This window comes from Coregonus clupeaformis, chromosome 19 (genome assembly GCF_020615455.1).
Source record: "Coregonus clupeaformis isolate EN_2021a chromosome 19, ASM2061545v1, whole genome shotgun sequence".
NCBI lineage: Eukaryota > Metazoa > Chordata > Actinopteri > Salmoniformes > Salmonidae > Coregonus > Coregonus clupeaformis.
This window is the reverse complement of record NC_059210.1, coordinates 12,292,321-12,319,403: the sequence shown is the minus strand read 5'-3', so window position 1 is coordinate 12,319,403 and position 27,083 is coordinate 12,292,321. Positions and strand designations below refer to the sequence as shown.

Sequence of the window (27,083 nt, the reverse complement as noted above, 5' to 3'; positions counted from 1 at the left end):
GTATATAACAAAGTATTAAGAAACTTTTTGTTATTGACCAAATACTTATTTTCCACCATAATTTGCAAATAAATTCATTAAAAATCCTACAATGTGATTTTCTGGATTTTTTTTCCTCATTTTGTCTGTCATCGTTGACGTGTACCTATGATGAAAATTACAGGCCTCTCTCATCTTTTTAAGTGGGAGAACTTGCACAATTGGTGGCTGACTAAATACTTTTTTCCCCCACTGTATATATATATATATATACACATACATACATACATACATATACATATCCTTAAAAAATATATATTTCCCTTTATTACTTTCCAACCCCACCACCCCTTCCCTAATTGGAGTAAACTGGTGAACAACAATGCTTAGGCCTCTACTTCCAGCTTATACATACTATATACATTTTATGGACACAGTCAATTTTACAATAATTCTATTTTGTCCTGAACTTCCTCTACCCTCAACCGCTCCGATAATTTTCATGATGTCCATCCGGTTTGCTTCGATATGCCATATATTTCTAACTGTGCTCTTTCACAAAAGCTCTCAACCTATAACCTATATACTTATTATGGACACAGTATGCTTACATTATTAGTTATCTTGTTGTTATTAGTTGTTGTTAGTTGTTATTAGTCCCATCCTTCAACTCCATTCAACACCACCCATCTATCTCTTAACACCATCCATATTGGATTTCTATTTGCCATATATTTTTCAACTGTACTGTGATGTTTTACAATAGTTCTGAACCTTTCTATTCTCATTGTTTCTACAGATTGTAAATTGAAAATAAACATTTTTGCTAAAAGTATTATTATATTATTGATCGATGACTTTTCAGATCACCCAGTAATGCTATCTGCAGGGTTAGCTCCAGGTAAATATTGCAATCCTTTAGCCATTCCTGGACCTGTGTCCAAAAACAAGCTACAAATGGACAGTACCAAAACAAATGATCTAATGATTCTGTCTCTTCGCAGCAAAATCTGCAGAGCTGGGAAGATTGTATCCCCCATATAAATAACATTATATTGGTAGCAAGAATTCTATATAATCATTCAAATTGAAAAATTCTAAGTTTTGAATCCGGCGTCGTTTTGCGTATCAGTTCATAAACACTGCCATGGGGTCGGTACGTCAAATCTCTTCCCAACTATTTTGCAATCTAAATGGGACGGCTGTCAATCCTTTGGTCCTTAAATGAAACTGATATACTTTTTTATTTATCACAGTTTTCCTTAACCAATTATGTTCTTTAAGGCAAGGCCGACAGACAAGTTCCTTACTTTTTCCCCCTTCCACTTTCCTCTTCCATTTTTGCGGTAATGCTGCAATTATTTGGTTATAATTTTGGGTAGAGCAGACATTTCCATATGTTTTTGTTAGCTGCATGTGCGACATAACTCCACCAGTCCTACCGATGATATCATTTACGAAGTTTATACCTTTTTTAAACATTTTGTCAAGAAAAAAAAGTGTTTTTATCAATTACTATATTTGAGTTTAACCACAATATTTGTTGCATTATTTGTTCTGTCGTTTCTGGAGGATTAGATTGAAATTGCAACCAACTTTCTATGGCTTGTTTTAGAAATAGTGATATTTCTGAGATTATTTCCTTTTCAAATAACTGAAAGTGAGAGGTTGTAATGTGAATAAAGGGAAAAAGGCCATTCTTGAACATTGGGTGAGACAATCTTACTAATTTGCTAGAGAACCAGTTCGGATTTAAGTATAACTTTTGTATGACTGAAGCTTTTAGTGATAGGTCTAATGTTTTAATATTTAATAATTTCTGTCCTCCTATTTTCATATTCATTATATAAATAGGCCCGTTTTATTTTGTCTGGCTTGCCATTCCAAATAAAATGGAATATTTTTTTCTCATATAATTTATAAAACTGTTTGCTAGGTGTAGGCAAGACCATAAGCAAATAGGTAAACTGGGATAATACTAAAGAGTTAATCAGGGTGATTTTAACACAAATTGACAGGTATTTACCTTTCCATGGTAGCAAGATCTTATCTATTTTTGCTAACTTTCTATTAAAATGTATTGGAGTGAGATCATTTATTTAATTTGGGATATGTATTCTGAGTATATCCACATCACCATCAGACCATTTTATTGGTAAACTACATGGTAATGTAAAAATTGTATTTTTTAGTGATCCAATACGTAATATAGTACATTTATCATAATTTGGTTGTAATCCAGAGCGGTTAGAAAATGTATCTAGATCCTCTATGAGGCTGTGGAGGGATTCAAGTTGTGGATTTAAAAGAAAACATGACTCATCAGCGTACAATGACACCTTTGTTTTTAAGCCTTGGATTTCTAATCCCTTGATGTTATTGTTGGATCTGATTTTAATATCTAACATCTCGATGGCCATAATAAATAGAAATGCCAATAGTGGACAACCTTGTTTCACTCCTCTTGACAGTTTTAAAACTTTCTGAGAAATAGTCATTATTTACTATTTTACACCTAGGGATACTATACATGATTTTAACCCATTATTTAAAGAGATTCTCCAGGGGTTTTCTTTATTTTGACTATTGTCTACATTGTAGAATAATAGTGAAGAACTATGAAATAACACATATGGAATCATGTAGTAACAAAAAAGTGTTAAACAAATATATTTCATATTTGAGATTCTTCAAAGTAGCCACCCTTTGCCTCTCTGTCTCTCTCTCTCTGTCTCTCTCCCCTCTCTCTCTGTCTCTCTCTGTCTCTTTCCCCTCTCTCTCTCTCTCTCTCTCGCTGTCCCTCTTCCCTCTCTCTCTCTGTCTCGCTGTCTCTCCCCCCCCCTCTCTCTCTCTCCTCTCTCTCCTCTCTCTCTCTCTCTCTCCCCTCTCCCTCTCTCTCTCTCTGTCTCTCTCTCCTCTCCCTCTCTCTCGCTGTCTCTCTCCCCTCTCCCTCTCTCTCTCGCTGTCTCTCTCCCCTCTCTCTCTCGCTGTCTCTCTCCCCTCTCTCTCTCGCTGTCTCTCTCCCCTCTCTCTCTCACTGTCTCTCTCTCTCTCTCTGTCTCTCTCTCTGTCTCGCTCCCCTCTCCCTCTCTCTTGCTGTCTCTCTCCCCTCTCCCTCTCTCTGTCTATGTCTCTCTCCCCTCTCTCTATCTCTCTGTCTCTCTCTCCGTCTCTCTCTCCCCTCTCTCTCTGTCTCTCTCTCTCCCCCCTCTCTCTCTCTCTCTCCCCTCTCTCTCTCTGTCTCTCTCTGTCTCTCTCTCCCCTCTCTCAATTCTATTCAATTCAAGCTGCTTTATTGGCATGAAAAACATTGCGTCAATATTGCCAAAGCAACAATGTATACAATATACATTGTAATAAAATAATAAAGAATAACAAATAATAATAAAAAATGGTAGTAAATAATAATAAATAAATAAATAACAACAATAAAATGGTAACAGTCAATAGTAGAAATATAATAAATATACAAATCTAAATATGGAAAATGAAACTATAACTAACTTATAACTAAATAATGGTAATCTTCACCATTATATCAGTACTACAACTACCATCATCATTACTACCACTACTACCACCACCATCATTAAACTGCCATCATTACCATTACCACCCATACCACTACTATTTGGAATGATAAACTACAATAATAATGGTAATGACAATAATAGCAATAACAATGATAATAAGTAAGTTACTATTTATTATGCAGATGTTATTATTCAGTGTCCCTCAGGCTATGGCAGGCAAATACATATATAGGCTGCAAGAGGAGCCATTGCTCCTTTGCCCATGAGTATTTTTAGTTTTTCCTCTGGGTTTAATAAGTTAAAATTTGGAATAAATGTAGTCAATTCTGTGAATAATGAATCTCTTTGTGAGGAATATTTATCACAGTAAAGAGAAAGTGCATCTCTGTTTCTACCTCCCCTGTCGTGCAGTGACCACATATACGCTCCTCTTTGGGTAGCCATATCTTTTTATGTCTGCTGGTTTCTATTGCCAATTGATGGTCACTCAGCCTGTACTTGGTAAGGATCTGTCTCTGCTTCGTATCTCTGACAGAGTAGAGATAATCAGCCAATTCATATTCTCTGTTTAACGTCAGATAGCAATTTAGTCGGCTTTGGGATTTTGTTTAGTTTTTCCAATGTTGTAAATATGAGTCCTTTGATTGGTTCAGGATTTTGTTCATTGGAATTCTTTTTTTTTTAAGCAGTGCTGGTGTCAGCTTGGTTGGTTAGGTCCAACACCAGCTGACTGAGAGGGCTCGTTTCTGGGCTCAGCTCTTGGGTTGAAGTGCTTTAAATTGCAGACTTGAATTTGGACTTGAATTTAGATGTAGCCAAAATGTTAATGATCTTTTCTGTATTTTCATTACTACTAGAAAGCGGCCCAATTCTGCCCTACATGCATGTAGGGCTTCAATTGGATGTTTGTCCCACATTTTAAAGTCCAGTTTATTGAGTGGCCCCCAAACCTCACTTCCGTAAAGAGCTATTGGTAGGATTACACTGTCAAATATTTTGGTCCAAATTCTAATTGGGATGTTGATTTTGAATAATTTCATTTTTATTGCATACAATGCTCTGCAGGCTTTTTCTTTGAGTGCATTCACTGCCATATTAAAGTTTCCCGATGCAGATATGGTCAGACCAAGGTATGTGTAATTTTTAGTGTGTTCAATTATGGTGTTGTTCAGGGTGAATTTATATTTGTGTTTCTTTTTTGTGGAAAATCATGATTTTAGTTTTTTTGAAATTTACTGCCAAAGAGAAATTTACTCTCTCTCTCTCTCTCTCTCTCTCTCTCTCTCTCTCTCTCTCTCTCTCTCTCTCTCTCTCTCTCTCTCTCTCTCTCTCTCATCTGTGTCTCTTTCCCCTCTCTCTCTCTCGCAGTCTCTTTCCCCTCTCCCTCTCTCTCTCTCGCTGTCTCTATCCCCTCTCCCTCTCTCTCTCTCTCTCTATCTCTCTCTCTCTCTCTCTCTCTCTCTCTGTCTCTCTCTGTCTCTCCCTCTCTGTCTCTCTCCCCTCTCCCTCTCTCTCTGTCTCTCTCCGCTCTCTCGGTCTCTCGCTCTCTCGCGCTCTCTCTCTCTCTCTCTCTCTCTCTCTCTCTCTCTCTCTCTCTCTCTCGTCTGTCTCTCTCTGTCTCTCTCCCCTCTCCCTCTCTCTCTCGCTGTCTCTCTCCCCTCTTTGTCTCTCTCTCTCTGTCTGTCTCTCTCTCTCTCTCTATCTCTCTCTGTCTTTCTCCTCTCTCTCTCTTTCTCTCTCTGTGTCTCTCTTTCTCTCTCTGTGTCCCTCTCTCTCTCTCTCTTTCTCTCTGAGTCTCTCTCTCTCTCTCTCGCTCTCTCTCTCGGTCTCTCTCCCCTCTCTCTCTCTCTGTCTCGCTCTCTCTCTCTCTCTCTCTCTCTCTCTCTCTCTCTCTCTCTCTCTCTCTCTCTCTCTGTCTTTCTCCTCTCTCTGTCTCTCTCCCCTCTCTGTATCTCTGTCTCTCTCCCCTCTGTCTCTCTCTCTCTCTCTCTCTCTCTATTTTTCTCTCTCCCCTCTGTCTCTCTCTCTCTCTCTCTCTCTCTATTTTTCTCTCTCCGTGTCTCTCTCTCTCTTTCTCTCTCTGTCTCTCGCTCTCTCTCTCGCTCTCTCTCTCTTTCTCTCTCTGTCTCTCTCCCCTCTCTCTGTCTCTGTCTCTGTCTCGCTCTCGCTCTCGCTCTCGCTCTCGCTCTCGCTCTCGCTCTCGCTCTCTCTCTCTGTCTCTCTCCCATCTCTCTCTCTCCCATCTCTCTCTCGCTCTCTCGCTCTCTCGCTCTCTCGCTCTCTCGCTCTCTCGCTCTCTCGCTCTCTCTCTGTCTCTCTGTCTGTCTGTCTCTCTCTCTGTCTCTGTCTGACTCTCTCCTCTCTCTCTTTCTCTCTCTGTGTCTCTCTCTCTCTCTCTTTCATTCTCTGTGTCTCTCTCTCTCGCTCTCTCTCGCTCTCTCTCTCTGTCTCTGTCTCTGTCTCTCTCCCCTCTCTCTCTCTGTCTCTCTCCCCTCTCTTTCTGTCTCTCTGTCTCTCTTCCCCCTCTCTGTCTCTGTCTCTCTGTCTCTCTCCCCTCGCTCTCTCTCTCTCTCTCTCTCTGTCTCTCTCTCTCTCTGTCTCTCTCCCCTCTCTCTCTCTCTGTCTCTCTCTGTCTCTCTCTGTCTCTCTCCCATCTCTCTCTCGCTCTCTCGCTCTCTCGCTCTCTCTCTGTCTCTCTGTCTGTCTGTCTCTCTCTCTCTCTCTTTCTCTCTCTGTGTCTCTCTCTCTCTGTCTCTCTCTGTCTTTCTCCCCTTTCGCTGTCTCTCTCCTCTCTCTCTCTCTGTCTCGCTGTCTCTCTCTGTCTCGCTGTCTTTCTCCCCTCTCTCTCTGTCTCTCTCCCTTCTCTGTCTTTCTCCTCTCTCTCTGTCTTTCTCCTCTCTCTCTGTCTTTTCTCTCTCTCTCTCTCTCTCTCTCTCTCTCTCTCTCTCTCTCTCTCTCTCTCTCTCTCTCTCTCTGTCTCTGTCTCTGTCTCTGTCTCTGTCTCTGTCTCTGTCTCTCTATCTGTCTCTGTCTCTCTCCCCTCTCTCTCTGTCTCTCTCCCCTCTCTCTCTGTCTCTTCTCTCTCTCTCTCTCTCTCTCTCTCTCTCTCTCTCTCTCTCAATCTCCCTTTCCCTTGCTTTGTCGTCCCCTCAGTGCCAAGGTTTTGTGCTCACTGCTCACCCAGTCAGTTCATTTCAGAGAGTGCCTCTCCCTCTCTGTGCCTCTGAGAGCCCCTCAAGTCTCAGACACCAGACGGATTTCAAAGACTCACTTCAATTTGACATCGACTTTCCTCCACGCATGTTATTGCATAATCCCAGCAACATTACCTAGCTCTCCTTAGCCAAATTAAAAACAACGTTGGTCTCTCTCTCCAGTCTAAACCAAGCCTTTGGCTTCTAACATTAATTTAATTTATCTATTTTCCGACCTAGTCAAGTTCGTTCTGTATGTTGGCATTCTGTACAAAACTCTAGGCCTAGGCCTCATGGAAGGTATTGACGACTCACACATGACATGGATGTGGATGGACGGAGAGCCATGAATAACTATCAAATGTACAGTAACATAGACAGAAGAATGATTCCAGTCCCTCTTTTTTTGTGTTGTAACAGTGGGATTCCAGGGAAGAAGTGTGGAACTATCATAGTGAGAGCAGAGGAGCTGAGCAATTGCAGGGTGAGTTGTTTTTGTGTGTAAAAAAAAAAAAACCTGCAGTATATGCAGCTGTTGTTTGGCCCCTTGAATGAACAGTCATCATCTAAACAGACAACTTTAGCCTTTTAAACCGTGGATGTTTAGTCATACATAGTCACATACTCCAACAAACAAACACACGACCGCACGCACACGAACACACATGCACAAACATTATCTTTAGTATAAGCACAGAAATGACACGTTGCCTGTTTCCCAACAAGTAGCTCCCTATGTACTGCAGCGACCTTAAACCCAACACCTATATCGACTTCGTCAAGCGGTTCTGATCTCTTGGCATAACGGCTAAGGTGTTGGGCTGACAGTCGCTGGATCCAAATTAGAGTCCCGGTCAGAGCTATCCCCTGAATTCGCTACAATACTAAGGCCCCCAGCCAATCAAAACTGGTCCCAGTTTGTGGTGTTGCTTGTCTGGCTGTTCCTTTCATCTGTAACCTGCTCTCTCTAGGAGTCAGTGATGCTGCAGTTCTGTGGGAACAAGTTGGACAAAAAAGACTTCTTTGGGAAATCTGATCCTTTTCTGGTCTTCTACCGCAGTAACGAGGACGGATCGTAAGTCGTCAATCGTTGATCCAGTTTTCCATTTTGTACAAAAACATCTTTACAAAATCAAATCAACATTTTATTAATTTGCAACCACTAACGTTTGTAAAGCGTTATAAAAAATAGGTTAGTTTTTTTACTCTATAAAGTTGTACAAAATACACCCAGATACTGTACTATATTTGGTGTCTGCTCATACACAGTGGGAAAAAAAGCCCTGTAGACGCTGAACAAATACAGTACACTCTCCAAATAGCAATGTAGGGTACAATAACACTGTCCATATGACTCAATGTACATGTCCTATACATCCCACCTGAGACAGACAAAGCGTATAGGTGTTGAGGGATGAGTGGACATGAAAGAGAGCATGAGAGGAGAGAAGGAATAAAGAGAGGATGAGAGGAGAGGAAAAGAGCAGGTGGTTGAGACTGAGTTGAGCGCACGTTGTATGAGATGTCTTTGCCCAGCAGATGCTTTTATGCGAGCTGACTCCCTTGTCTTGCACTTAACACATATGGCTTTTGTGCAGCTGGGTATTAACTGAAGCAGTTTAAATGGGGTACAACAGCAGTGTGCTGCCTGCCTGCCCAACCATCCTGACCACATGTTCACACTGCGTACTGTTTAAGAGCAGGAAGCAGTTGTTGTTGTTGTTTTGTTTAGATTTTTAAAGACAAAATATAATAAATAATTACAAACTTAATGCTAATTAAGAAAACAAATGTAAACAAACATAGCAAAGTTTGAGTTGGAGTCTATGATGTCTTGAAAGGGTTCCAATACTGTAATTATTGTGCTTGTGTGTGTGTGTGTGTGTGTGTGTGTGTGTGTGTGTGTATGTGTGTATGTGTGTGTGTGTGTGTGTGTGTTTCTCCAGGTTTACTATCTGCCATAAGACAGAGGTTGTGAAGAACACTCTGGACCCAGTGTGGCAGGCCTTCAAGATCCCTGTCAAGGCCCTGTGCAACGGAGATTATGATAGGTAACTGATACCAGAGATGCAGGTAACTGATACCAGAGATGCAGGTAGCTGATACCAGAGATGCAGGTAACTGATACCAGAGATGCAGGTAGCTGATACCAGAGATGCAGGTAGCTGATACCAGAGATGCAGGTAACTGATACCAGAGATGCAGGTAACTGATACCAGAGATGCAGGTAATTGATACCAGAGATGCAGGTAACTGATACCAGAGATGCAGGTAACTGATACCAGAGATGCAGGTACTGTAACTGACAGATGTATAGATTCACTTTGATATAAAACGGAGCAATGGCAGAGATTTGTAGTGGATGGGATGACTTCCTCCCTCTACACTACATAACAATATATACACTCCAGTTATAAAAGATCTGTATAAATCCAAATGATTACTATAATAAATGCAATCCACTCTATAGGAATGACCAGAGCTAGCTAGGCCTCCTGGATGATCACTAAGCAGCAGAAAGCACTTAACAAACCATAACCCACAAATAACTAGTTATCAGTATTCCTCTGTACTTTATAGTTGACCACAGACCATTTCTAGAACCACTTTAGGATTCAGGTACAAAGCAGTGGCTGCTGCTACAATTATTATCTTTTGCGACCTGTGACGCCTGCAACCTATAGCATATTGAATCCCAATAGCAGACAACTTCCTGAGAGCAGTCCTCTTAGAACCAGACCATCCTCTTACACAGATGAGCGCTTCTCTTTTAAAGAGAGATTCTCAATCAGCACACTAATTGGTTTTTCTAATGGAATTTCTCTCTCTCTCTCTCTCTCTCATTCTCTCTCTGTCTCTCAGGGTCATAAAGGTGGAGGTGTATGATTGGGACAGAGATGGAGGGTAGGTACTGTCTCAGACACACACACACACACACACACACACTTACATGCACGCAGGTACACACACGCCACTTTCTATCACATGATAATTATGAGACAACACAGTATATAGGCAGTCACAACAAATACAGACATTGATGAAATGGCGTTGAGTTAAATATACACAATATATTTTATCTCTATGAGAAACAATAACTCTCCACTGTGATGGATGAGGTTGGGATGATGAGGTCACAGCTGTTAGGTACCAAACCCCTTCAGGGGTGTCTGCCACTGAGTACGGTTACATGCACACCATAATACGATTATTGTGGATAGTCAGATTAAAATAATAGTTTGTTTAAAATGTTTAAATGCTTTGCAAGAAGAACGGTGCTGTCACATGCGCAGATCAAATACACTGCTGGAACGCCGATGTTAAGATGTTTACACATATTCATAATTCTAAAGATTGCTCAGAAAACCAGGTGTTTTAATCGGCGTACGCTTACTTCCAATATGACCTTTACGTCGATTTAAGATAAGCAGAGTGAGGTGTTTACATGACTAACGCCGTACTCAGCCTACTGCCATAATCAGTTTAACATCGACTTATTAGTGTGCACGTAAACGTACTCAATGTTTGTTTTCTCTTCCAGCCATGACTTCATTGGGGAGTTCAGCACCAGCTACAGGGAGATGTCAAGAGGCCAGTCACAGTTCCACACCTATGAGGTAAGACGTGTTGTAGCAAGCCCACACACACACAACCTTGTCTAAGCTGTTTATCCAAAACGCTGAACCTTCCAGGTTATTGCAGTAATCGTCTAAGCGATAATCTTTGCTCTCCCGCATCCATCTGCTTTTATGGCCTAGTCAGCCAAAAAGAGTTCAGTTAAGGAAGGCTTTCAGTTGCCTTGGCTTTGTTTTCAACTCACCATTGACGAGACAAAGTGAACCAAGCCATGTTTTCCATCTCTGCAGGTGGTGAATCAAAAGAAGAAGGGCAAGAAGAAGAAGAAATACCTCAACTCAGGAACAGTGAGTTGATACCCTCTTTTACTCCACCTACTTTTCAACACTAGCACTCCCTTGATGGGATTCTATTGATGTGATGCTGCACTTATCTGTGCCTGTTCATAGCCCAAAGGAGTCACTGTTGAAATAGAAGTCTAGTCCTGTACTCTATGTGTTGTAGCCAACTTTTCTATGGTTGTTGTGCCATGTTGAAATAGGTGTACTCTATGGTGTACTCTATGTACTGTTGAAATAGGTGTACTCTATGGTGTACTCTATGTACTGTTGAAATAGGTGTACTATATGGTGTACTCTATGTACTGTTGAAATAGGTGTACTATATGGTGTACTCTATGTACTGTTGAAATAGGTGTACTATATGGTGTACTCTATGTACTGTTGAAATAGGTGTACTATATGGTGTACTCTATGTACTGTTGAAATAGGTGTAGTAATACTGTAGTTCCACTGAAATCCCAATGTGTTTTAAAGGGATAGTTCACTTTTATAAAGTTTTAGGCTTATTATAAAGTCGGAAATAAGCTAAAACTTCAAAAAGTATCCCTTTAACCTCCGAACATGTTGCCAGGTAACCCTGCTGTCCTGCCTGGTGGACATGGAGCTCACCTTCCTGGACTACATCAAAGGAGGGTACGTTACAAAGTTTTGTTTTTTATTTAACGTCTCATTTGAATAGGGACACATTGAATTTAAGTTTTATTTGAATAGGGACACATTGAATTTAAGTTTTATTTGAATAGGGACACATTGAATATAAGTTTTATTTGAATAGGGACACATTGAATTTAAGTTTTATTTGAATAGGGACACATTGAATTTAAGTTTTATTTGAATAGGGACACATTGAATTTAAGTTTAATTTGAATAGGGACACATTGAATTTAAGTTTTATTTGAATAGGGACACATTGAATTACAGTTTCATTTGATTAGGGACACATTGAATTAACGTTTTATTTGAATAGAGACACATTTATTTAAAGTTTAATTTGAATAGGGACACATTGAATAAAAGTTTAATTTGAATTGGGACACATTGAATTAATGTTTTATTTGAATAGGGACACATTGAATTACAGTTTGATTTGATTAGGGACACATTGGATTAAAGTTTAATTTGATTAGGGACACATTGAATTAATGTTTTATTTGAATAGAGACACATTTATTTAAATTTGAATAGGGACACATTGAATTGAAGTTTAACAGTCAAATGCATTGCAACATCACTCTTTAGCTTACGCCTATTTTCCATTGCTTGTCCCTAGATTAGCATTAAAACGTTTGGTACTAGCTTTCCATGTTGTATTGTGCATTTTGACTGTACCCCATCCAACTTGCTCATTTTTCTTTCCAAGCAGTTACAGTAAAGTACATAATATATTACTGCAATAGGTTATGCTAATTTGACTGAAACAATTTCCATGGTAACCTCTTTATCTAGCGCTAGGCTCACTTACATCACTAGTGGTAAACTTACATCACTAGTGGTAATCGGCCCTTAGGCCTATGTTCATTTTGCAGGGGACAGCAGTTACTGATAAGTTATATCCCCCTGGTCAATGAATGAAGTTAGTCGGATCGCTTTGAATTGTGATGTCATTTAATGTAGTATGACTGATGTTTCAATATATTCACTGTTTGATTTTGTGTCTTGTAGGACTCAGATTAATTTCACGGTGGCAATTGATTTCACGGCATCAAATGGTGAGTGTGTCGGAATCTGCTTTTAGTTCTTGTCAGCGCTTGAGTTTGAATGTTGGTGTCAGAAAACCCAAGACAAAGGGTAAGAAGGAACAATTTGTACCACCAATGTTTCAGTTACAAGACAAGTCTCAATGGTAGAAAGCTGCTTAATCTTTTGCAATGTATGGACAGCATCCCCTCTTTCAAACTACACAATAGTGTGGACCTTAGTTCTATTGTATTGGGTTTGTGTCCAGGCAACCCGTCCCAGCCCACCTCCCTTCACTACATGAGTCCGTACCAGTTGAATGCCTATGCCATGGCTCTCAGGGCCGTGGGGGAGATCATCCAGGACTACGACAGTGACAAGATGTTCCCTGCTCTGGGCTTCGGAGCCAAGCTGCCCCCGGACGGACGCGTCTCGCACGAGTTCGCTCTGGTGAGGAGACAGGAGACACCTCCATCCATCCTTACATCCATCTATCCCTCCTCCTTCTTACCTGCCACTCTCTCATCAGTCCCGGTTCTGGACCAGTGGAGGCTGGTGGAGGGAGAATTGACAAATAGCCCCTTAGGCTCTGGTCATAAGTAGTGAACTAGTAGTTCCTGTCCTAACCCTTCCGATCCAGATGTAGTGCCCATGCCGCCCGGGGGGCTGGCAGACATTCCAGCTGCTCAGTTGGGGAACACTCTCCCCAGAGGGGCCCAGCCTGAGACCACGACAGGCCCCATATGCATTCATCTAAGCATTAAGGATTTACTGAGTCAGCCTTTTAACAATGGACTGAATGTGGAGACATCGCAAGAGAGAGAGAGAGAGAGAAAGAGAGAGAGAGAGAGAGATATTTGCTATGTTGTCTCGCTCATGTTCCTGATGTTTGTTCTGTGTGTTCCTGTACAGAATGGGAACCCTCAGAACCCGTACTGCAGTGGGATTGAGGGAGTGATGGAGGCTTACTACCAGAGCCTAAAGTCTGTCCGCCTCTACGGACCCACACACTTCTCCCCTGTTATCAACCACGTGGCCAGGTACTGTAGGTCACACACACACACACACACACACCAGAACCAACCACCATCTACAAAGAGCATACACAGTGCGATTCCATTGAACTCCTACTGTGGTCCTTCTGTGTGGTACAATAACCTGCTCTGATCAATAGATAGTCTCAGTGTGTTCCGCAGTGACCTGTGACCCCACAGGGAAAGACCAGATGAAAATAAATGCTGTAATAGCTCAGCTGTCCCACTGAAATCGATACTAACTTTGGTGGCATGGGGACACACACCCACGCACACCCACGCACGCACGCACACATGCACAAACACACACACACACGTCTGGTCTTCTCTGTTTGAGAAAATAGTTTGTGCTTTGTGTGTAACCGCTGAGCATACCGTGGAGATCAAAGAGCGACATAGGTCTGCCTGCCAGACGGTGATCAGAAAGGAACACTCTTTTCACACCCAGTAAGTAACCACACATGAAAGCATTAGCTTAAGCTGTGATTGGTGAAACTGCCACGTCCGTTTATGATATTACAACAACAAAGAAGTTACTGTTTTACGCTGTTTTTTTTCTTGTCTGACATCGTTGCATGCGCGACGGAGCAGCGGAACATGTACTACAGCTTTTTTTTCCCACGATGCCCCTCTCCTCCGTTTCATCAACACAACCAAAACAATAACAGGGGCGCTGTTTCTCCCTTTATTGGATTTCAGCTTTAAGTGTGCATCCCAATTGGCCCCATAGGCTCTGGTCCAAATTAGTTTAATTTGAATAGGGACACATTGAATTGAAATTTATCTTGAATAGGGACACATTTAATTAAATTGTTGTTCAAAAATAGTCATTCAAAGTTGCATGCAGAGAGAATGGTTGTTGGTTGTTGAAAACAAATAAGGCTTTGCACGATCGACCAGTGGATAGACACTATCGGAGACGGAGAGAGCATGGCTTTGTCCCCATGGGAACTGGACTCGGTGCCTCGCTGTCTCTCCATAGCAGAAGAGAACTGGACTCGGTGCCTCGCTGTCTCTCCATAGCAGAAGAGAACTGGACTCGGTGCCTCGCTGTCTCTCCATAGCAGAAGAGAACTGGACTCGGTGCCTCGCTGTCTCTCCATAGCAGAAGAGAACTGGACTCGGTGCCTCGCTGTCTCTCCATAGCAGAAGAGAACTGGACTCGGTGCCTCGCTGTCTCTCCATAGCAGAAGAGAACTGGACTCGGTGCCTCGCTGTCTCTCCATAGCAGAAGAGAACTGGACTCGGTGCCTCGCTGTCTCTCCATAGCGTGTTCCTGTACCACACATGCTCTACTTGATATTCACTCTTGGGAAATCTTACCCAGTCATCTATAAACACACACACAAGATTGACTGTAACAAGCTATCTCCCCCATCCCTCTTCGCTCCTCAACTCCCATCTATTTCCCGGTGTGGTCAGACCGCCCACATGGCCTAAGAATAGCCTTGCCGTTCATAGCTCATTTATTCTCAGTGTGACCAAAACACACTGAGGGAAACCATTTTCACCCAAATTAGTGTCTCTAGTGTCCAACGAGACCGTCATACTCCCAATACGTGTTGCTGTATTTATTTTCCACTCAGATGGTGTGCAGTGTGTGTGTTGCATGGGCCCAAGCTCTGACTAAGTAAATGGTGACATTATTAAACCCAGAGGAACACCCTCCCCACCCCCCCCCCCGGCATGATGAGGGGGAGGGGCAGGTTTCTGAGTGACAGAGGGAGGGCTTTGCATAGGCACTTTGTTGCATTTTTTTGTGGGACTGAAAGAAAATGCTGGAACGTAAAATAACATTATTGCCCGGTTCCTATGCTTTTAAAATAACGGTTCTGTTTCCAGAACTGTATAGATCTTTTTCGGTTTTCGGTTCTGTTCCCTGAATCGGTTCCAACCCCTGCTTCATAGATACATTTAATTGATTGAGTTATTACATTTTACATTTTAGTCATTTAGGGCATGCTCTTATCCACAGCGACTTACAGTAGTGAGTGCATACATTTTCGATTACAGGATTATTGATTAGAGTATTATTGATTACAGTATGATTGATTACAGTATGATTGATTACAGGATTATTGTTTACAGTATTATTGATTACATGATGATTGATTACAGTATGATTGATTACAGGATTATTGATTACATTAACAGGATTATTGATTACAGGATTATTGATTACAGGATTATTGATTACAGGATTATTGATTACACGCTGCAACTCATACTGCTCTCCTCCCACCAACCTCTCTTATTCTCCTCTCGTTCTCTCTCTACTCTCGTCTCCTCTCCATTCTCTCTCTCTCCTCTCGTCTCCTCTCCGCTCTCTCTCCCCCTCCTCTCCCCTCTCGCTCTCTCTCTCCCCCCTCCTCTCCCCTCTCGCTCTCTCTCTCTCCCCCCTCCAGGTATGCACAGTCGGTGAAAGACGGCTCCCAGTACTTCATCCTCCTTATCATCTCAGATGGCGTCATCACCGACATGGCTCAGACCAAGGAGTCTATCATAAATGTAAGACCTCTCACTCTTACTGTTAACCTTTTAAAGGCCCACTCTTACAATCTTTTCAGCCGTTTTTTTATACATGTAAAATTGATGCTATAGCCTACACATCTTCATGAGTTAGAGTGGTTACATTTCTCCAGCCCCATCCCTCAGTTTTATAGCAAACCAAGTGGATGGTCTGCATTTTGTTGTTTTTCAAATTAAGAAGTAAACCTTAAACACTCAACTCCACCACCACTCACGGTACCACTTACTCAGTCATTCTTGGTGGGTGGACCAACGTTGATAGTGTTTAATGTCTGTCTGGCTACGTTGATGTAATGCTGTTTGGAATGCCCTGACTCAAATTGTGTTACATAGAAATAGAATCGCTGCTTTTCGTTACACAACTTTCCCTACGTACTGTAATGTGATTGTGGGGTAAGAATGAGAACAATGAGTTTCAAGCAACCCCAAAAATAGATGTTCCTCATATCTCTGCCAATTTAATGTCCACCTGGCAATACAAAGTTATGAAACATAGTGATGTGTTCATCTATCATTCTTTCTCACCAGCCTTTGGCAAATGGCTATCCACTCAAGTGAGATTTGATAAACAAAATTGCAACGCAATAGGCATCCGCTGAGGGAGGAGATGGAAATAAGGTTAATTTAGAAGCTGTTAGGCTGGCTGGGGTTTAAACACAAGTTGTACATGCGTGAAATGAGAGAGGTGATAATCCTACAATGCCTTGGCAGAATGTGGAGCCAAACCACATGAAGGAGCAGAATTGACAGGCAGTTTCTACCATTTTTCTCTGAGAAGGAGACAGGCTATTACAGTATTTACAGTATTGTCAATAATTGGGTGTATTTCTCCTGTGGCGTTTTAGATAACGATGGTTATTGACATTGGCATTTTGGTTGACACCTCTCTCTCTCTCTCTCTCTCTCTCTCTCTCCACCTCCAAAGGCGGCTACTCTGCCCATGTCAATTATAATTGTTGGGGTTGGACCAGCGGAATTTAATGGTAAGAAAGGAATAATGGAATGTGTGTGTGTGTGTGCATGCATTTGTGTTTCTATTCTATTCTCTAATCTCTTCCCTGCGTTAAATCCATTATCACGCCCCTCACGCAGTTCTCCCTCTCTTCTGCTTCTCACCTTCCCTATTTTCTCTCTTTCTTTCTTTCCCCTCCCTCTCCCTACCCGGCTATCACTCTCTTCTCCTTTCTCTCTCACTCTTTCCCCTCCCTCTCCCTACCCGGCTATCACTCTCTTCTCCTTTCTCTCTCACTCTTTCCCCTCCCTCTCCCTACCCGGCTATCACTCTCTTCTCCTTTCTCTCTCACTCTTTCCCCTCCCTCTCCCTACCCGGCTATCACTCTCTTCTCCTTTCTCTCTCACTCTTTCCCCTCCCTCTCCCTACCTGGCTATCCCTCTCTTCTCCTTTCTCTCTCACTCTTTCCCCTCCCTCTCCCTACCCGGCTATCACTCTCTTCTCCTTTCTCTCTCACTCTTTCCCCTCCCTCTCCCGAACCGGCTATCACTCTCTTCTCCTTTCTCTCTCACTCTTTCATCTCGCTCTCCTTTGCTTCCCATCCCCCACACTGTTTGGCTTTCTAAAGGTCAATGCTCATTTGACCCAACGTTCTACAGAAATGTGTCATCATTTCCATTCACCTTTATGCAGGGACAGACCGAGTCCTCACCTTTCCTCTCTTATCATTGGAAAGAGATGTTTACAATTCATAAAACACTCCAGCTCCATAATAAACACATTCATTCTTTATGAGCAATTAGCCTTTTAAAGTCAACGGGCCTTAAAGATTATCACGCTTATAAAGTCAATGTGCACAGTAGCATGAAGTCCCTCCCTGTTCCACTACACATGGTTGTTTTCCCTTATACACATGTAGCTAGGATCTTAATTTGATCACCCTGTTGCAGGATAACTTTCTTGCAATGAAGGACATTTAAAACTTGTAGTGTATTTTAGGTTTTAAAAGGCTTCTGAAGTTTTGTAATTTCCACATAGAAATTTCAGACTTGATTTTCCCTTACGAAAAATATATCAACCCCTACAAAAATGTCAATTTATTATAATCCACATAATAATTCACATTTCTTGTTGCTGCAGGATTATTTTCCTGCTTTAGCAAACAGGCTTAAATTAAGATCCTAGATCAGTGGAGGCTGCTGAGGGGAGGACGGCTCATAATAATGTCAGAAACGGCGCAAATGGAATGGCATCAAACACCTGGAGACCATGTGTTTGATGTATTTGATACCATTCCACTGATTCCGCTCGTTATTACCACAAGCCCATTCCCCCCAATTAAGGTGCCACCAATCTCCTGTGCTGTACATATCCCAGCACATACTTCACCACCCATGGCTGGGCTGCAACCTGGTCTCAGAGCAAAACATATGATATTTTACTAAAATCCGTGCCACCCCATTTATTTTGATATGTTACTTTACGCTAGGTTACATTACATTGGCCTAGCAATGTAATAGCGGTCATACAATATAATAAAAATTGTAGGACATATAGTATCCTACGTCTTGATCGCATTTTACCCGTTTAGTATGATATATTACGTTCGACTGCTTTAGTATGATATTCTACGTTAGGTTTGGAGTTAGGGTTAGGTTAAAGGGTTAAGGTTAGGGGAAGGGTTAGCTAACATGCTAAGTAGTTTCAAAGTAGCTAAAAAGTAGTAAGTAGTTGCAAAGTTGCTAATTAGCTCAAGTTGTCCGTGATGAGATTCGAACACGCAACCTTTGGGTTGCTAAACGTTTGTATTACACGCCCACCGATACACTCCGACCAACCACTCTCCTTTCGTTTTTGCCTTAAGTAATCTACTGTCCATACCAAATGTAACATATCATGCTGATTTGAGTGTCCCGGATATATGTTTACTATTTTACATCTAGTCAAAGTAATGTAAAGTAACATATCATACTAAATGGAGTGGCACAGATTTTAGTAAAATATAATACATTTTGCTCTGAGACCAGGCTGGCTCATCACTCACCCAGTAGTGTGCAATATTACATTTACATTTTAGTCATTTAGCAGACGCTCTTATCCAGAGCGACTTACAAATTGGTGCATTCACCTTATGATAGCCAGTGGGACAACCACTTTACAATAGTATTTTTTTTTGGGGGGGGGGATTACTTTATCCTATCCCAGGTATTCCTTAAAGAGGTGGGGTTTCAAGTATCAGCAGGGAGGAGAAGGTGGCAAAGAGCTTCCTAGGGTTAGAGGCAGATGCTTGGAAAGAGAGATATTAACTTACAACCAAGGATTTCACAGCTCTACACATATTTTCTGTACTCAAACAACATTGCATGGCAGGCAATGGAACACTGGCTCTCTGTGGTAATGTAGTGTGTGTTGTTAATGCACACGGGTAACAGTACAGCATGTGTAGGCAACCATGTGTCATGCTCTGTGGCACTGATGATGTTGACATATTGATGTGGGCTTTGTTCTGACATGGCATGGCTGACTGATGTGCGTCTCTCGCTCTCTCTCTCTCTCTCTCTCTTTCCCCCCTTCTCAGAAATGATTGAGCTTGATGGCGATGAAGAGAGGATCTCATCCCAAGGGAGGTTCGCAGAGAGAGACATTGTTCAGGTATTATGGAGCTTTCTCTGTGCTTCACTGCATGCCTATAGAATTAAAGCATACACTAACGCAGAGTTACAGTGTCTCTGGAAATGTCATGTATATGTATGTAAATGACCTATGTGAACGGCTTCTCTCTCTCTCTCTCCCTCACTCAATCACCATCTCTGCGTCTTTCATTCTCTCCCTCCCTCTTTCTGGTCCACTGTCTTTCTCCCCATATCTTCATGTGTATTCTGTCCTTCTCCTCCCCTACACCACCTCTCTATCATTGTTATTTTCTAATGGAACCACTGTGATCTTTCTCTTACTGTCTCCCCTCCTCCTCCTCCTCCTCCTCCTCCGTTCCTTCTCTCTTCCTACCCCCCCTCCCACCCCTTCTCTCCATCCAGTTTGTTCCGTTCCGTGACTACGTGGACCGCAGGGGGAACCACATTCTGAGTATGGCCCGTTTGGCCAAAGAGGTCCTGGCTGAGATCCCTGACCAGTTCCTCTCCTACATGAGGACCAGGGGCATCAAACCAGGCCCTTTCCCCCCTGCCTACACCCCCACCCCCGCCGCGCACCCCCTCCTCACCCGACGGGTCAGCCGAATCTGAAGGGTAAGACCCCCACGACCCCCCTCCCCTCGGCCTCTTCCTCTTTTGGTTCTTCTTCTTCCTCACTGGAGTCGTTTCCATGCTCATGTTGCACTTTTGTGGACTCTGGGATTCCATCGTCCGTGGCGTTGGTCAGCCCTTTCTGCGGAGAGGACAGACCGCTATCGTCCCTCAAGAAAACCTTCCCCTGAGAGGTCAGAAGTTAGAGGTCAGAGGACACAGTTTACTGGTCTGACCCAGGAAGTGGGTGAGTGACTGGAATTGACGAGCCAGGAGCAGCATCCAATCTGTGGAGAACCTTTCAGAAGCGCATTTCTGATCTGTTATTTCTACGTCCTACTCTTCCTCTCAACTTCACTTCTCTTTCACCAACAGTCTCTTTCTAAATGTTTACAAAAGTTGAGGATGACGAGGAGGATTCGTACTCGTGGACACATTTTTATTTCTCTCTGATTTGTACTCCAGATGCTCTCTGGCTCTCCTTTTTTTTTGCCCCAGAGACTGGTGGTAGCGATGATGATGATGATGGTGAAGATGATCATGCCGAGGAGCCACATCCCATGTGTGGTGTTAATTTTTTTTACAGAGCATGTTGTAGTCCTAGTAGAGAAGCTTGCAGTTTAAGTCCTGCACTCAGGGCCTCCTAGTCGTTCATTTATTTTCCAACTACCACCTTTAAGACAATACCTTCACCACCTATAATCTTCCCACTGTCTTACGCTCTGTTGTCCGCCTGCCTTGACTCAAAGGAGTCTGGTCCTATCAAATACAGCAGGGACTAAACCAGCCTTACTCTTGTTGCGTCCCAAATGGCACCCTATTCCCTACATAGTGCGTTACGTTTGACCAGAGCCCTATGGAGCCTGGTCTAAAGTAGTGCACTAGATAGAGAATAGGGTGCCATTTGGGACGCAGCTTCTATCTGTTGGATACATTCACAGTCGCCATGCTCATAAGGACTCTGGAATAGTGGAATCTCCATCCATGCCTGTGAGTCAAAAACACACTTACCAGTTAGTTACACCACCACTTCCATGTGTGTCCTCTGACTCCTCTTACGTTGGAGCTCAGTGAGAAAATGTTGTTTTTGTATTTTCAGAAGCATTCTCTCTTTTCTTTCTACCTCTCGCTTCACATCATGTCGCTAAACCCCGTCGATGTATGTATGTTTTGGAAAGGCAGGATGTTCAGCAGTAATATCTAGTAATGTTTCAGTCTACCTTTTGGTTCACAACATCGCCTTTGTCTCTCACTGAGTGAAAATGTTTTACATTTACGTTCAACATTTTACTAGTCAGTTTGTAGATTCATTCCAGTTTCCACTCTCAATATACTCAGAAAACCTGGCAGTTGACCAAGAAATTAGATCCTCTGGTTATTTCCTGCAATTTCAACATTATTTAAGAGCGCCATTCCTCATAGCAACAACCCTTATTTCAGTGGCGTTCAGCTAAATCTAGGGTATGGCAAAGTGGGGTGGGGCGGGGGTGATTTCAAAGCCCCTCCCCCCTCCAAGGAGGGAAGGGAAAACGTTCTGAGAATATTGAAACATTGTATCAACGAATATTGAAACATTGTATCAACGAACGTTGTTTATTTTCATACCTAAACATGAAACCAAAATTGCACTAGCCTACTGGGCGGATTAATGAAAATACCAATTAGCCATGACAGCTCACAACCTATATTTTAATAGCAATAAAATAGCTTTTGGTTTCGAATGGTCATCAAAAAGGAGGGCTCTCCCCCACCTCCCAATTCAATTAACCCTTGGCTATCAGATTACAAAAAGGTTTACAAGGCCGAGTTCAAATGCCCACATCAAATTCAAAGCAATCGCGCACTGCCTAAATGGCTGACTGGCAAAGCAAACTGGCACTGGGTTTCTTTGAGTGGTAAGGCTGAAGCAGCCGACTTCAGACGAAAGTCGAGAAGTAAAGTCAGCGGAAGTGCATCTGCTACAGCCGAAAGTCGGACACTGATGTTGTTTTGTAACAGCAGGGTTCAGTGCAACATGGCTGTGTTGCCATTGTTTATAAAAGTTTTTCTTTGTAATGACGAAATAAACATGTCTCCAACCGCCGTATCACACACAAATGTAAATATGTGTGTACATTGTACTATCAATTGGTGGGAGAAAGCCGTAAATATCACATCAATTTGTACATATCCACTGTATACATATGAATTGCGGCAAAATTGCTTCCTGTTTCAGTCACGTCTTTGGTCCTGTTCGCGTGGGTCAAACAAAAACACTCTAATGATTGGCTGACAATTAGTGCCTCCCACAATGCAGGCGATGGCTGAGAGTTGCAGCTGGTGAGGAGCAACTGCAGAAGATGAAAGTCTACTGCAATCGAAACTTCATGACCTTTGATCACATGGTTGTTGTAATGTTCATGCAGTCGACATATAAATCAGATTTTTTTTATCCCAATAATGCAACACACTTTGAAAGGGACTTGACAAAAGTGATCTGATTGAATGCGGCCACTGTCACTGCTCTCTGCTTTTCTAAAAGGGAGACAAAAGGCACACAAGCTGGCAGCTGCTCTCTGAGCGATGATCCGCATGGTCCTAAATCTAGCCATCCAGTACACTAAACATTTTACTACTTTTGTTGTTGCCTACTGCCATATCCTGCCATACCCAACTGACGCCCCTGCCTTAGTTACACCTGAGTGAATAATTTTTATTTGCGTTCATATTTCTCTCTCGTTGGGTTGAATTACTCAAACTCAATCAGGTAAATGCACTGTCACATTTCAACCCGATTCAACAGTATAGCAAGTGAAGCGACCCATTTTTACCCAGCTCTATATGACAGTGTAGCGGTAAGAAGTCAAAGCGCCAAAAAACATTGCCTGCATCCCAAATGGCACCCTATTCCCTATATGGTGCACTACTTTTGACCAGGTCCCAAACCGGACTGTAACCATAGAATTATAATTATATTGCTATGGAACTGGACCAAACCAGCCTAGACTAGATCAGACCAGACAAGACCAGGACCTTCCATTTTACAGCTTCACACTGGAGAGTTGAACATCATCTGCCAAGGACTGGGACTCTGGCTGTCTCTTGCTCCCAAACAGAAGGCTAGGGCATTTTATTATTTATCACGACAAGATGTCAACTTCATCTCACACCCACACACTCACATATACGTACAGTACATACTGTATATGTATTTCTGTATGAAACATGCATTAAAAACTTGCATAACATCTAGAGAAGAGGGTACACTAACAGTCAAAATGTATTTTATTCTCACATTATGGAACATTCTATGGAACATTCTATAGAACAGTCTATGGAACATTCTACAGAAAATGTTATGGAACATTCTATGAAACATTCAAAGATAAACAACACTATTAGCCAGTTCTCTGCTTTATATTGAAATATCACTTCACTCCCACTTGGTTTACCATCAATTTCAGTCAACTATAGATCTATATTCATGATGCAGATATGAAATTAGGGAAATAAACTAATTTCAGGCTCATTTCCATGTGTTTGCCCTTAGGAAAGGTAAATAAAAGCTTATCTCAGAGTATGGTCTATCGTCGAGTGGGGAATCTCATTTAACAAACAGTGAGTGAACAATAGCATGATTTCAAAGTAGGCTTTGGGAGGGTGACTGTGGGTTTTTCCGATGTAGTCTCAGAGCATTTCGTATTATTCTGTACGTAAATCTGGGACACTCCATTTAGTAATGATATGTTACGTTTCGTATGGTATGGGTTAATTTGTGGATATCCATCATCCATTTCGTATGATATGTTACGAATTGCAATTCGTACAATAAATTCCAATTTGTTGTGGCTAACCTTAGCTAGGTGGCTAATGCTAACGTTAGCTAGCACTAGGAGTTAGGGTTAAGGTTAGGAGTTATGCTAAATGGTTAGGGTTAGGGGACGGGTTAGCTAAGAGGGTTGTGGTTAGCTAAAAGGGTTAAGGTTAGGGTTAGGGGAAGGGTTAGCTAACATGCTAATTAGTTGCAAAGTAGCTAAAAAGTAGTAAGTAGTTGCAAAGTTGCTAAAATGCTAAAGTTGTCTGTGATGAGATTCGAAAACGCAACCTTTGGGTTGTTAGACGTTTGTGCTCTACGTCCACCCATCCACCCCAACGAAGCACCCTCCTTTTGTTTTTGCCTTAAGTAACCTTCTATCTTATGTAACCATACCAAACGTAACATATCATACTAATTTCAGTGTCCTGGATTTACGTTTAATATGTTACGTCTAGTCTATGAGACCAGTCTGGTTTGTCACATGCACTTGCATACTGCTAGATGTGTGAAAGCAAACAGACTGTCTCTTCGAGTCTATGAAAATGTAGGAGTATAAAAAATTATATAGAGCATTTATTGGAACAGAACCCTGAAAGTGTTCATACAGCAAACAAGTAAGCCCCACACAAACAAACAAGCCCCACACAAAAAACAGCTTTAATGAAAAATACATGTCACTGCCTCATCCCACAGACAATGATGTGATGTGCGTCCGTGTCACTTTGCCAAGATGATAACGTGAGCTTGATGGGGCCGATCCAGTGACTGCACAGCTAAAACAGAACGTTCCCCAAACGTTCTCCTTTGCTTATTCCACAACGTTCTGGGAACCAATATTTGTTAGCTGACTAACTGTATCTGAACGCCTCAGAAAGCCCATGTATTCTTCTACATGTGACATGATCATTGTTTACCTGTGATAATCAAGTGATTTATTATTGAATGCTTGTGATAACACTAATACCCTAGTGTTTTTATATAATAGCATGCATCATGTTTTGCATGGATCATTTTCTATAACGGAGATGCACCGGTATATTGTATATTATTATGACATTATTATGTGTTTTCAGAAATACTATGGAAACTTTGCCTTAAAATGTCACTGAATTCTTGGAATTGTGCAATGCCTTCAGATAACGTGTATAACGACTGATTCTCAATATGTGTCAGTGCTCAGTTGTTTTTGTATATTAATGCACAGCCACTCCCATGTCAGTCTTCTGTTGTTCTTTCAGAAGCAGCGGTTGGAATCATAGAACTAGAATGACATTCTATTTCTATGGTTGGAATGATCTTAATAAGAGGGGTTATGAGCTGAACAGTCAAATCTGTGAATACGTTCCAAATGGCACCCTATTCCCTATGTAGTGCACTACATTTGACCAGTGTTGTCCAGCAGCCTAGTACAGCCCAGCCTGTGTTTTTAAATCAATCTTATATCAATTACGTCAATCTGATCTCCCTTACTGATTGCGTATTGTTGTATCAATGTTGCTTAATCATTACATTAGTACAATTGAGTGGCCCCAGGCCTGCAATGAGTCAGAGACTTTGACATTTACAGTATAATTTCTCCCATGTCGCATTACTAATTATTCAATACCTCTCAAAATCCATCTTATAATTGCTTGTCTTGATACTGGCTTGTTTCAAGGCTCCCAGAAGTAATAGTAGAAATGCAATCCGTATTTGAAACCGTTTCAGTTGGTCTGAAAAATGTATTATCATCTGAGTTCAGGATGAAGCCCTGAGGATGACAGGCATCTTACAGCTTTGACTGTTCAGAGTAGAGAAGAATACCACTGGAAATAATAAAAATGACTATTTCTGTATGAATTTTCAATATTTAAATAAATATTCATATCAAACACAGTTTTAATTTTTTAACAATCATTCAGCTCTGAACATTGGCCTATTAAGTGGAGTTTCAAAATCAGATCACTGTTGTTTATGCTTACTGTTATGATGAGTTTCTCTGGTATCAAGTAATTCAGGATGCAAGAGAATAGTTAAACACTTAGATGGAGAGCTGATACATGTATTTAATATTACATTACCGGGTTCAACATGACAAGCTGCACGTGAGTGGCCTATTGTCATTTGAACTCCCCACCGGATTCAACATAGCAAGATACACGTGGGTTGCATCTCACTATTTGAATGAATTACATAGAAAACCTCTCAGTTTATATACTGCTTTGCAAGCTAATTCCATCCAACAGTTGCCAACAATTATTGAGTGTATCACCCTAGATGGTATCATCTTGCACCCTAGTCAGGACATTCCCTCACGTACTCCTTCTAAGATTAGCACCAGTGGCCCCCCAGTCATCCTTGGCACGCATACCTTCTGGCACCCACCAGTGACAGAAATAAATACATGGAATGTCCTCATCCTCAAAATCCTATGCAACACAATATCAAAGACATTAACAAATCCTGTGTAAAAGACTTCATATCACTTACAATGCAAGGTATGACGCAGAGTTTTTTTTTTATACATTCAGTCTACATTCTGAAAGTGGACTCCTTTGAATAAGGCCCAAGTTTAATGATGACATATCACACACGCACACACACAAATCAAAATAAAATCTTATTTGTTACATGCGCCGAATACAACAAGTGTAGACTTTATTGTGAAATGCTTACTTATGAGCCCATTCCCGACAATGCAGTTAAAATGTAAGAACATTTACAAAAACATAAAAATAAAATAGTAACACAATAAAATAACAATAACAAGGCTATATATACAGTGAGGGAAAAAAGTATTTGATCCCCTGCTGATTTTGTACGTTTGCCCACTGACAAAGAAATGATCAGTCTATAATTTTAATGGTAGGTTTATTTGAACAGTGAGAGACAGAATAACAACAAAGAAATCCAGAAAAACGCATGTCAAAAATGTTATAAATTGATTTGCATTTTAATGAGGGAAATAAGTATTTGACCCCCTCTCAATCAGACAGATATCTGGCTCCCAGGTGTCTTTTATACAGGTAACGAGCTGAGATTAGGAGCACACTCTTAAAGGGAGTGCTCCTAATCTCAGCTTGTTACCTGTATAAAAGACACCTGTCCACAGAAGCAATCAATCAATCAGATTCCAAACTCTCCACCATGGCCAAGACCAAAGAGCTCTCCAAGGATGTCAGGGACAAGATTGTAGACCTACACAAGGCTGGAATGGGCTACAAGACCATCGCCAAGCAGCTTGGTGAGAA

General features: G+C 41.7%; 1 protein-coding gene across 1 annotated transcript in view; it reads left to right on the top strand.

Moving 5' to 3' along the window:
* The window catches only part of LOC121531289 (copine-8-like), a 55,673-nt gene extending 34,787 nt beyond the window's left edge, over nt 1–20,886 (top strand). The window contains exons 8-21 of the mRNA XM_041836529.2: nt 7,127–7,190; nt 7,678–7,781; nt 8,653–8,757; nt 9,569–9,610; nt 10,248–10,323; nt 10,573–10,629; nt 11,195–11,256; nt 12,286–12,332; nt 12,569–12,750; nt 13,213–13,340; nt 15,740–15,842; nt 16,789–16,846; nt 19,394–19,467; nt 19,851–20,886. Coding sequence (XP_041692463.2) covers nt 7,127–7,190; nt 7,678–7,781; nt 8,653–8,757; nt 9,569–9,610; nt 10,248–10,323; nt 10,573–10,629; nt 11,195–11,256; nt 12,286–12,332; nt 12,569–12,750; nt 13,213–13,340; nt 15,740–15,842; nt 16,789–16,846; nt 19,394–19,467; nt 19,851–20,057 — 1,309 coding nt within the window. The 3' untranslated portion in view covers nt 20,058–20,886. The remainder of the gene's footprint in view (nt 1–7,126; nt 7,191–7,677; nt 7,782–8,652; nt 8,758–9,568; nt 9,611–10,247; nt 10,324–10,572; nt 10,630–11,194; nt 11,257–12,285; nt 12,333–12,568; nt 12,751–13,212; nt 13,341–15,739; nt 15,843–16,788; nt 16,847–19,393; nt 19,468–19,850) is intronic.
* The last annotated feature ends 6,197 nt before the right edge of the window (nt 20,887–27,083 follow it).